Below are 12,782 nucleotides of genomic sequence, written 5' to 3' on the forward strand. Positions count from 1 at the left end.
GGGGGCGATGGGGGTGGGGGCGATGGGGGGTGGGGGCGATGGGGGGTGGGGGCGATGGGGGGTGGGGGCGATGGGGGCGACGGGGGGTGGGGGCGATGGAGGGTGGGAGCGATGAGGGGTGGGGGCGATGAGGGGTGGGGGGGGTGGGGGCGATGAGGGTGGAGGCGATGGGGGTGGGGGGGGTGGAGGCGATGAGGGTGGAGGCGATGGGGGTGGGGGCGATGGGGGGTGGGGGCGATGGGCGATGGGGGGTGGGGGCGATGGGGGGTGGGGGCGATGGGGGGTGGGGGCGATGGGGGGTGGGGGCGATGGGGGGTGGGGGCGATGGGGGGTGGGGGCGAGGGGGGGTGGGGGCGATGGGGGGTGGGGGCGATGGGGGGTGGGGGCGATGGGGGGTGGGGGCGATGGGGGGTGGGGGCGATGGGGTGTTGGGGCGATGGGGGGTGGCGGCGATGGGGGGTGGGGGCGATGGGGTGTGGGGGCGATGGGGGATGGGGGCGATGGGGGGTGGGGGCGATGGGGGGTGGGGGCGATGGGGAGTGGGGGCGATGGGGAGTGGGGGCGATGGGGAGTGGGGGCGATGGTGGGTGGGGGCGATGGGGGGTGGGGGCGATGGGGGGTGGGGGCGATGGGGGGTGGGGGCGATGGGGGTGGGGGCGATGGGAGGTGGGGGCGATGGGAGGTGGGGCGATGGGAGGTGGGGGCGATGGGAGGTGGGGGCGATGGGGAGGTGGGGGCGATGGGGAGGTGGGGGCGATGGGGAGGTGGGGGCGATGGGGAGGTGGGGGCGATGGGGAGGTGGGGGCGATGGGGAGGTGGGGGCGATGGGGAGGTGGGGGCGATGGGGAGGTGGGGGCGATGGGGAGGTGGGGGCGATGGGGAGGTGGGGGCGATGGGGAGGTGGGGGCGATGGGGAGGTGGGGGCGATGGGGAGGTGGGGGCGATGGGGAGGTGGGGGCGATGGGGAGGTGGGGGCGATGGGGAGGTGGGGGCGATGGGGAGGTGGGGGGGTGGGGGCGGTGGCGATGGGGGGGTGGTGGCGATGGGGGGGTAGGGGCGATGGGGGGTGGGGGCGATGGGGGGTGGGGGCGATGGGGGGTGGGGACGATAGGGGGTGGGGACGATGGGGGCTGGGGACGATGGGGGGTGGGGCGATGGGGAGTGGGGCCGATGGGGAGTGGGGGCGATAGAAGATGGCTGGAATTGCGGATAGCGAAGAGCATTGTCGGGCAATACAGCAGGATATAGATAGGCTGGAAAATTGGGCGGAGAGGTGGCAGATGGAATTTAATCCGGATAAATGCGAAGTGATGCATTTTGGAAGAAATAATGTAGGGAGGAGTTATACAATAAATGGCAGAGTCATCAGAAGTATAGAAACACAGAGGGACCTAGGTGTGCAAGTCCACAAATCCTTGAAGGTGGCAACACAGGTGGAGAAGGTGGTGAAGAAGGCATATGGTATGCTTGCCTTTATAGGACGGGGTATAGAGTATAAAAGCTGGAGTCTGATGTTGCAGCTGTATAGAACGCTGGTTAGGACACATTTGGAGTACTGCGTCCAGTTCTGGTCGCCGCACTACCAGAAGGACGTGGAGGCATTGGAGAGAGTGCAGAGAAGGTTTACCAGGATGTTGCCTGGTATGGAGGGTCTTAGCTATGAGGAGAGATTGGGTAGACTGGGGTTGTTCTCCTTGGAAAGACGGAGAATGAGGGGAGATCTAATAGAGGTATACAAGATTATGAGGGGTATAGATAGGGTGAACAGTGGGAAGCTTTTTCCCAGGTCGGAGGTGACGATCACGAGGGGTCACGGGCTCAAGCTGAGAGGGGCGAAGTATAACTCAGACGTCAGAGGGACGTTTTATACACAGAGGGTGGTGGGGGCCTGGAATGCGCTGCCAAGTAGGGTGGTGGAGGCAGGCACGCTGACATCGTTTAAGACTTACCTGGATAGTCACATGAGCAGCCTGGGAATGGAGGGATACAAACGATTGGTCTAGTTGGACCAAGGAGCGGCACAGGCTTGGAGGGCCGAAGGGCCTGTTTCCTGTGCTGTACTGTTCTTTGTTCTTTGATGGGGAATGGGGGCGATGGGGGTGGGGGCGATGGGAAGTGGGGGCGATGGGGAGTGGGGGCGATGGGGAGTGGGGGCGATGGGGAGTGGGGGCGATGGGGAGTGGGGGCGATGGGGAGTGGGGGCGATGGGGAGTGGGGGCGATGGGGAGTGGGGGCGATGGGGAGTGGGGGCGATGGGGAGTGGGGGCGATGGGGAGTGGGGGCGATGGGGAGTGGGGGCGATGGGGAGTGGGGGCGATGGGGAGTGGGGGCGATGGGGAGTGGGGGCGATGGGGAGTGGGGGCGATGGGGAGTGGGGGCGATGGGGAGTGGGGGCGATGGGGAGTGGGGGCGATGGGGAGTGGGGGCGATGGGGAGTGGGGGCGATGGGGAGTGGGGGCGATGGGGAGTGGGGGCGATGGGGAGTGGGGGCGATGGGGAGTGGGGGCGATGGGGAGTGGGGGCGATGGGGAGTGGGGGCGATGGGGAGTGGGGGCGATGGGGAGTGGGGGCGATGGGGAGTGGGGGCGATGGGGAGTGGGGGCGATGGGAAGTGGGGGCGATGGGAAGTGGGGGGATGGGAAGTGGGGGCGATGGGAAGTGGGGGCGATGGGGAGTGGGGGCGATGGGGAGTGGGGGCGATGGGGAGTGGGGGCGATGGGGAGTGGGGGCGATGGGGAGTGGGGGCGATGGGGAGTGGGGGCGATGGGGAGTGGGGGCGATGGGGAGTGGGGGCGATGGGGAGTGGGGGCGATGGGGAGTGGGGGCGATGGGGAGTGGGGGCGATGGGAAGTGGGGGAGATGGGAAGTGGGGGAGATGGGAAGTGGGGGAGATGGGAAGTGGGGGAGATGGGAAGTGGGGGAGATGGGAAGTGGGGGAGATGGGAAGTGGGGGAGATGGGAAGTGGGGTGAAAGGAGAATGTCAATGAGGCTGAAGGAATTAATTGGGGGCGGGGGGGGGGGGTGGTTGGCAGGTTTGGTGCTGAAATTGTTTCGCTTGTTTCTAAATTCAATGAAGATTTACAAAGGCCCTAAAGCACCGTCGATCTTCTCTTTTACCTTGTTTCTTTGACGTTCTGTCTGCGTTTTCTTGTTAAACCAAGGCTCATCTCGAACTGAGTCATTTTGCCACATGTATTTCAGGACTGTGGTTGTCAAAGCTTTACTGATCAATATGCACAAGTATACTATCAGAAATACATTCATTGATCTGTCAAAGAAAATACACAAGTTACCTAATAATATTAAACAGGCAGAAATATTAGGCCTAACTTCCTTGGAGTGGAAATCACAATGGGATGGCCACTCTATTCCTACTTTTTACCTTGGAAATTTTCCAGTCATGTCTCACCTGACCTACTGACACAGGCTAGGTAAGAACCGTGCAGTGTATTGCGCCTTCAGAGTTTGAAGCTTGGCCAGTTGGGGATGGCCAGGGAGTATTGGCCAGTGTTGCAGGGTGGGTGGAGAGGAGGGTGGCACCAGTTGGGGAAAGGGGGGTTCAGACAGTCCAGAAAGTCCGACAGGGGTAGTTGTGAGGGGGAAGGGGGGGATAGTTTTGAGAGGCGGTATTTGGGTTCCCGTGGGGTGGGGAGGCATACTGTCGGGATGTGGGCCTCCTATGGTGGGGTGAGGAATCCCCTTTGGGTTATGGCTCATGGACGTGCAGAGCCATGGACGTGCAGAGACCAGTAGAGTACTTCTTAATATATCTCTATCGGCACGGTAGCACAGTGGTTAGCACTGCTGCTTCACAGCTCCAGGGTCCTGGGTTCGATTCCCGGCTCGGGTCACTGTCTGTGTGGAGTTTGCACATTCTCCTCGTGTCTGCGTGGGTTTCCTCCGGGTGCTCCGGTTTCCTCCCACAGTCCAAAGATGTGCGGGTTAGGTTGATTGGCCAGGTTAAAAATTGCCCCTTAGAGTCCTGGGATGCGTAGGTTAGAGGGATTAGTGGGTAAAATATGTGGGGGTAGGGCCTGGGTGGGATTGTGGTCGGTGCAGACTCGATGGGCCGAATGGCCTCCTTCTGCACTGTAGGGTTTCTATGTATCTATGTATCAATCCCTGAGGTGAAATCACCAGCTTGGTATCCCATCATGGCTCTTTCATGCTCTGACTGTTGAACAATGTATTTGCGTGCTTTTTACTGTGATTTCTAACAGTGATTAGAACATAGAACATAGAACAGTACAGCACAGAACAGGCCCTTCGGCCCACGATATTGTGCCGAGCTTTATCTGAAACCAAGATCAAGCTATCCCACTCCCTATCATCCTGGTGTGCTCCATGTACCTATCCAGTAACCGCTTAAATGTTCCTAAAGTGTCTGACTCCACTATCACTGCAGGCAGTCCATTCCACACCCCAACCACTCTCTGCGTAAAGAACCTACTCTGATATCCTTCCTATATCTCCCACCACGAACCCTATTGTATGCCCCTCCAAAGACCTACCCTCCAAACCAGGCAGCATCCTGGTAAATCTCCTCTGCACTCTTTCCAGCGCTTCCACATCCTTCTTATAGTGAGGTGACCAGAACTGCACACAATATTCCAAATGTGGTCTCACCAAGGTCCTGTACAGTTGCAGCATAACCCCACGGCTCTTAAACTCCAACCCCCTGTTAATAAAAGCTAACACACTATAGGCCTTCTTCACAGCTCTATCCACTTGAGTGGCAACCTTTAGAGATCTGTGGATATGGACCCCAAGATCTCTCTGTTCCTCCAGTCTTCAGAACCCTACCTTTGACCCTGTAATCCACATTTAAATTAGTCCTACCAAAATTAATCACCTCACATTTATCAGGGTTAACACCATAAGACCATAAGACATAGGAGCGGAAGTAAGGCCATTCGGCCCATCGAGTCCACTCCACCATTCAATCATGGTTGATTTCAACTCCATTTACCCGCTCTCTCCCCATAGCCCTTAATTCCTCGAGAAATCAAGAATTTATCAATTTCTGTCTTGAAGACACTCAACGTCTCGGCCTCCACAGCCCTCTGATCTTTGGCCGAATTTACTGATCCACCCTTCAGCACCCTCCTCTAAGTCATTAATAAAAATAACAAAGAGCAGGGGACCAAGCACTGATCCCTGCGGCACTCCGCTAGCAACCTGCCTCCAATCCGAAAATTTTCCATCCACCACCACCCTCTGTCTTCGATCAGATAGCCAGTTACCTATCCAATCGGCCAACGTTCCCCCTATCCCACACCTCCTCACTTTCATCATAAGCCGACCATGGGGGACCTTATCTAAAAGCCTTACTAAACTCCATGTATATGACATCAACTGCCCCACCTTCATCAACACACTTAGTTACCTCCTCAAAAAATTCTATCAAATTTGTGAGGCACGACTTGCCCTTCACAAATCCGTGCTGACTATCCCGGATTAATCCGCATCTTTCCAAAAGGTCGTAAATCCCATCCCTAAGGACCTTTTCCATCAATTTACCAACCACCGAAGTAAGACTAACCGGTCTATAATTACCAGGGTCATTTCTATTCCCTTTCTTAAACAGAGGAACAACATTCGCCATTCTCCAGTCCTCTGGCACCATCCCCGTGGACAGTGAGGACCCAAAGATCAAAGCCAAAGGCTCTGCAATCTCATCCCTTGCCTCCCAAAGAATTCTCGGATATATTTCATCAGGCCCAGGGGACTTATCGACCTTCAGTTTATTCAAAACTGCCAGGACATCCTCCCTCCGAACATCTATTTCCTCCAGCCTATTAGCCTGTAACACCTTCTCTTCCTCAAAAACATGGCCCCTCTCCTTGGTGAACACTGAAGAAAAGTATTCATTCATCACCTCGCCTATCTCTACTCACTCCATACACAAGTTCCCACTACTGTCCTTGACCGGCCCTAACCTCACCCTGGTCATTCTTTTATTCCTCACATAAGAGTAAAAAGCCTTGGGGTTTTCCTTGATCCGACCCGCCAAGGACTTCTCATGTCCCCTCCTAGCTCTCCTAAGCCCCTTTTTTAGCTCGTTCCTTGCTAACTTGTAACCCTCAATCGAGCCATCTGAACCTTGTTTCCTCATCCCTACATAAGCTTCCCTCTTCCTTTTCACAAGACATTCCACCTCTTTTGTGAACCATGGTTCCCTCACTCGGCCATTTCCTCCCTGCCTGACAGGGACATACCTATCAAGGACACCCAGTATTTGTTCCTTGAAAAAGTTCCACTTTTCATTAGTGCCTTTCCCTGACAGTTTCTGTTCCCAACTTATGCCCCCTAATTCTTGCCTAATCGCATCATAATTACCTCTCCCCCAATTGTAAACCTTGCCCTGCCGTACGGCCCTATCCCTCTCCATTGCAATAATAAAAGACACCGAATTGTGGTCACTATCTCCAAAGTGCTCTCCCACAACCAAATCTAACACTTGGCCCGGTTCATTTCTCAGTACCAAATCCAATGTGGCCTCACCTCTTGTCGGCCTATCCACATATTGTGTCAGGAAACCCTCTGGCACACACTACACAAAAACTGCCCCATCCGAACTATTTGACCTACAAAGGTTCCAATCAATATTTGGAAAGTTAAAGTCCCCCATGACAACTACCCTGCGACCCCCACACATATCCATAATCTGCTTAGCAATTTCTTCCTCCACATCTCTATTACTATTTGGGGGCCTATAGTAAACTCCTAACAACGTGACCGCTCCTTTCCTATTTCTAACCTCAGCCCATATTACCTCAGTGTGCAGATCCCCCTCCAAGTGCCTTTCCGCAGCCGTTAAACTATCCTTGATTAACAATGCCACTCCTCCACCTCTTTTACCAGCTTCCCTACACTTAGTGAAACATCTATACCCCGGAACGTCCAACAACCATTCCTGTCCTTGTTCTACCCACGTCTCCGTAATGGCCACAACATCGTAGTCCCAAGTACCAATCCACGCCCCAAGTTCATCTACCTTGTTCCGGATGCTCCTTGCATTGAAGTAGACACACTTCAACCCACCTTCCTGTCTACCGGTACCCACCCTTGACCCTGATACCTTCCCCAATATCTTTCCCAAATTACTGTAACTGATTGAGTCAGTAATGATTTGGGTAAGTGATCTGTTGTGACAAATAATGAAAATGGTAGGGCAGCGGTAGGTCTCTGTCTTGCCATCACACTATTCTAGCTACACACAGGTCTTTCTCCTCACCATCATATCCCTCAGGTTATTGGGCAATATCTCGGCATATTCCCCACCTGTTCACTGATCAAAGTCCAGATCCATCAATCACCTTTCTTTATTTTTTTGAAACATGTCTATTCATTTCTTCAACAGAAAAGCAAAAATTAGTTGAATAATCTGAGAATTGTGGAGTTTGAGGAGACAATTGAGATAAGGTGGGCCAGGCCATTTCAGCAGCAGATAAACTGAGGCAGTGGCAGCGGTGCTGGATGTTACGGAAGTGGAAGTAGGTGGTTTTGTTTTAGTGCAGCCTCAGAGTGTAGCCTAAGACGGGGATGAAGTGAGCAGTTAACGGTCACTGTTTGTGGTGGGGATTGGAGACAACAGCTTTGACCTTCTCAGTATTTAATTACACAAGCCAATTAAATTCCTCCAGAAAATAAAAGGCGAAATACTGGTGAGATACTAAAAGGAAAGATTTTCCTTTAAGTATTGCAAGCAAATTTAATTGGTTTAATTCTATAATGTTAGTGTTAGTTTCAGTGTCACAGTGTGAGAGCTATAATGTAAGGGATAGACAGCCACAGCCTTACTTTTCAACAGCTGAGCGTTTCTGTGACTTGGATTGGTAATTTAATGCCATCTTAGTTTCCATGCCAGTGTAAATTGCCACACCTGAAACACAAGCAAACAATATTGGAGGAAAGTCATAACAGTGACTGAAAATATCACACTAAATCAAACATAACAAAACCACAATTAACTAATAATTAATTCTGACAATTACTGCATCAAATTTTGAACATAAGAGCAGGTGTGGGTCTTGAGCTTATTCTGCTATTCAATAAGAACATAGCTGATCTGATTGTTGCCTTAACTCCACTTTACTGTCTGTCCTCCATGACCCTGACTCCCCAGAAGATCTAAAGGCTATCTAACACAGGTTTCAATATGTTCACTGCCCTAATCCAGCCACCACTGCTCTCTGTAGAACAGAATTCCAAAGATTAATGACCCTGAGAGAAGAAATTCCTCCTCATCTCTGCCTTAAATGAACATATTTTTAAACTGTGCTCCCTAGTTCTAGATTCCCACATGAGGAAAACCATCCTCTCAGTATCTGTCAAGCCCCCTCTAAACTTTATGTTTCAATAAGATTACTTCTCACTCTTCTAAACTCACAATGCGTAAAGGCCAACCACCTCAATCTTTCCCCATAAGATAATTCCTTCAGATAAGGAATCAAACCAGTGAACCTTGTATTATGATTTTCTCAGTATCCTGCTGGAATCTCCTAAATAAAGGATGCTAGCATTTTCCCAATGACTATCTGGCCTATTGTTTCCTGCTTTCTGTCTCCCTCCATTGATAAGTAGAGGTCTTACTTTTGCAGTTTTCCATTGCTAGAACTTGTGTCAATAACCTGCAATTATTTTGATGAAATCACAAAATGAAATACAGTTCAAGTCCCATCTATGGGCAATTTATGATAGTGTTATGTTATGATCCCAGTTGATGTTCCTACGAGACAGGAAGATTCCAGAATGAAACACCTTTTTAGAAAACGTGGAAGAAGAGTCAGAGGGCTGTTAATTAGTTTTTATTTACTTTGAATTGCCCAAACCCCCCAAACATTGTCTAGCATGAATCTAACTAGAGTTTTACTCCTCCTTACATAGAAACACTTACAAGAAACACTTACAAGAAAGAGAAAAACTAAATTAAACCCACTTAAAACTGTACCTTATTTCTAATATTTAACAATTCAAATATAGATCACTTAAAACCACCTCTATTTTTCTGAGAGTTATGAAGGAAACTACAATAGTTATTCAACCAAGAACAATGATAAACTTTATTCACCGTCTAGTTCATCAGTATAAAAATCTCTTGCTCTGTGCAAGCAAATTAATGAAACAACGCACACACGCACACACGATAAAACACGTATGTTCATTACCATAAATATTCTGGGTATTTTTTAACGTTGCCCCTCTTAGCAACACATTCTCTGATCCCAAAGACCTGTAATAAAGTTAAAAATTATTGAGAAAATGAAGCCATGAACAATTGCAATTTTTAAGATGACTTAAATACATTCTTAGGCCCTGCTCTCCAGTGAGTCAGCACTTCCAGCACTTCACCAAAACAAAGGTTCTCACAGAGAAGCTCTGTGGTGCTGTATGGACAGGCTAAACTAGATGGGTGAGTGTGTGTGTGTGTGTGGGCAAGGGGGGGGGGGGGGGGGGGGAGTCCTGAAGTGGGATTTGAACTTGGAACCATGTGATTCAGAGGCAAGTGTGCTAACAACCAAGCCAGAGCTGAGAGTTTTTTTATATTAAACACACAGTTGATATATGACTTGGTAGAGTCAACATGGACTATTGAAAGTGAAATTGCATTTGATAAACCTATCAAGAGTTTTTTTGAGGATGAAACGAGTAAGACGGATGAAGAGCAACCAGTGGATATAGTACATTCAATAAGCTACCACGTAAGGGGTTATTGCATAAAAGTACAATTCATGAGATTGGAGGCAATATATTAACATGGAATGAGGATTGGTTAACAAATAGAAAACAGAATAGGGATACATGGGTCACTTTTGGTATGATGTGGAGATGCCGGCATTGGACTGGGGTAAACACAGTAAGAAGTCTAACAACACCAGGTTAAAGTCCAACAGGTTTATTTGGTAGCAAAAGCCACTAGGTTTTAGAACAGGCTGTTCCTTCGTCAGGTGGGTGGGAGTTCTGATCACAAACAGGGCACAAAGACATAAACTCAATTTACATGAATAATGATTGGAATGTGAGTCTTTACAGCTAATCAAGTCTTAAAGGTATAGACAATGTGAGTAGAGGGAGCATTAAGCACAGGTTAAAGAGATGTGTATTGTCTCCAGACAGGACAGCTAGTCAAGCTAGTACAGCTAGTCAGAAAAGGGATGTCAGAAGTTGCAGCGAGACAATGATGGGATGCAAGACTGGGCAGAGAAGTGGCAGATGGAGTTCAACCCAGATAAGTGTGAGGTGGTTCATTTTGGCAGGTCAAATAGGATGGCGGAATATAATATTAATGGTAGGACTCTTGGCAGTGTGAAAGATCAGAAGGACCTTGGGGTCCGAGTTCATTGGACGCTCAAAGCAGCGGTGCAGATTGAGGCTGTGGTGTACTGGCCTTCATCAATCGAGGAATTGAGTTTAGGAGTTGTGAGATAATGTTGCAGCTATATAAGACCCTGGTCAGACCCCACTTGGAGTACTGTGCTCAGTTCTGGTCGCCTCATTACAGGGAGGATGTGGAAGCCATAGAAAGGGTGCAGAGGCGATTTACAAGGATGTTGCCTGGGTTGAGGAGCATGCCTTATGAGGATAGGTTGAGTGAGCTCGGCCTTTTCTCCTTGGAGAGACGGAGAATGAGGGGTGACCTGATAGAGGTGTATAAGATGTTGAGAGGTATTGATCGAGCGGACAGTCAGAGGCTTTTTCCTAGGGCTGAAATAGTTGCCACAAGAGGACACAGGTTTAAGGTGCTGGGGAGTAGGTACAGAGGAGATGTCAGGGGTAAGTTTTTGACTCAGCGGGTGGTGGGTGCATGGAATGGGCTGCCAGCAACGGTGGTGGAGGCGGATTCAATAGGGTCTTTTAAGAGACTTTTAGATAAATTCATGGAACTTAGTCAGATAGAGGGTTATAGGTAAGCCTAGTAATCGCTAAGGTAGGGACATGTTCGGCACAACTTTGTGGGCTGAAGGGCCTGTATTGTGCTGTAGTTTTTCTATGTTTCTATGAAACAAACCAACTAGGTCAAGCTGCCATTTTGTACTAACATGTGATCAGAAAAGAAACTATACTGACACTGCTCCCTCTTTACAACAGGCTAATTTAATACAGTAGTGAAGTAGTCACCAACTAGAATGTTGAATGTATTAGAAGTAACACAATTATCCTGTAATTGAAGGATCAGTAATTAATAACAAAATTCCGCATAAAATTTGGGTAATAGGAACATAAGAAATAGGAGCGCCATTCAACCTTTCGATCCTGCTCTGACCTTCAATGAAATAGAATCATAGAGGTTTACAGCATGGAAACAGGCCCTTTGGTCCAAATTGTCCATGCCACCCTTTTTTTAAACCCTAAACTCATCCCAGATGCCCGCATTTGGTCCATATCCCTCTCTACCCATCTTACCCATGTAACTGTTGAAATGTTTTTTAAAACACAAAATTGTACCCGCCTCTACGACTGCCTCTGGCAGCTCGTTCCAGACACTCACCACCCTGCGTGTGAAAAAATTGCCCCTCCGGATAATTTTGCATCTCTCCCCTCTCACCTTAAACCTATGCTCTCTAGTTTTAGACTCCCCTACCTTTGGGAAAAGATATTGACTATCTAGCTGATCTATGATCAACACACAGGTTGGTGGATTTGCGGATAGCGATGAGGATCATTAGAGGATACAGCAGGATTTGGATCAGTTGGAGACTTGGGCGGAGAGATGGCAGATGGAGTTTAATCCGGACGAATGTGAGGTAATGCATTTTGGAAGGTCTAATATGGATAGAAAATATACAGTAAATGGCAGAACCCTTAAAAGTATTGATAGGCAAAGGGATCTGGGTGTACAGGTGCACAGGTCACTGAAAGTGGCAATGCAGGTGGAGCAGGTAGTCAAGGAGGCGTACGGCATGCTTGTCTTCATTGGCCGGGGCATTAAGTTTAAAAATTGGCAAGTCATGTTGCAGCTTTATAGAAACTTAGTTAGGCCGCACTTGGAATATAGTGTTCAATTCTGGTCGCCACACTACCAGAGGGATGTGGAGGCTTTGGAGAGGGTACAGAAAAGATTTACCAGGTATGGAGGGCATTAGCTATGAGGAGAGGTTGGAAAAACTTGGTTTGTTCTCACTGGAGTGACGGAGGTTGAGGGGCGACCTGATTGAAGTCTACAAGATTATGAGAGGCATGGACAGAGTGGACAGTCAGAAGCTTTTTCCCAGTGTGGAAGAGTCAATTACTAGGGGGCACAGGTTGAAGGTGCAAGGGGCAAGGTTTAAAGGAGATGTACGAGGCAGATTTTTTATACAGAGAGTAGTGGGTGCCTGGAACTCGTTGCCGGGGGAGGTAGTGGAAGCGGATACGGTAGTGACTTCTAAAGGGCGTCTTGACAAGCACATGAATAGGATGGGAATAGAGAGATATGGTCCCCGGAAGGGTAGGGGGTTTTAGTTAAGTCAGGCAGCATTGGTGCAGGCTTGGAGGGCCGAAGGGCCTGTTCCTGTGCTGTAATTTTCTTTGTTCTATGCCCCCCATTATTTTATACACCTCTATAAGATCACCCCTCAGCCTTCTACGCTCCAGAGAAAAAAGTCCCACTTTATCCAGCCTCTCCATATAAGTCAAACCATCAAGGCCCGGTAGCATCCTAGTAAATCTTTTCTGCACTCTTTCTAATTTAATAATATCCTTTCTATAATAGGGTGACCAGAACTGTACAATATTCTAAGTGTGGCCTTACCAATGTCTTGTACAACTTCAACAAGACATCCCAACTCTTGTTTTCAAT

General features: G+C 49.6%; 1 protein-coding gene across 1 annotated transcript in view; it reads right to left on the bottom strand.

Moving 5' to 3' along the window:
- atp11a (ATPase phospholipid transporting 11A) overlaps window positions 1-12,782 on the bottom strand; it is a gene marked incomplete at its 3' end in the record, with an annotated part of 232,999 nt that overhangs the window by 111,257 nt on the left and 108,960 nt on the right. Inside the window, exons 9-11 of the mRNA XM_078222717.1 lie at window positions 9,172-9,236; window positions 7,805-7,886; window positions 3,119-3,269 (exon numbers count right to left, since the gene is read on the bottom strand). Of these exons, the coding sequence (XP_078078843.1) occupies window positions 3,119-3,269; window positions 7,805-7,886; window positions 9,172-9,236 (298 nt within the window). The remainder of the gene's footprint in view (window positions 1-3,118; window positions 3,270-7,804; window positions 7,887-9,171; window positions 9,237-12,782) is intronic.

The sequence above is a fragment of the Mustelus asterias genome, chromosome 10 (assembly GCF_964213995.1).
Source record: "Mustelus asterias chromosome 10, sMusAst1.hap1.1, whole genome shotgun sequence".
In the NCBI taxonomy this organism is placed as follows: domain Eukaryota; kingdom Metazoa; phylum Chordata; class Chondrichthyes; order Carcharhiniformes; family Triakidae; genus Mustelus; species Mustelus asterias.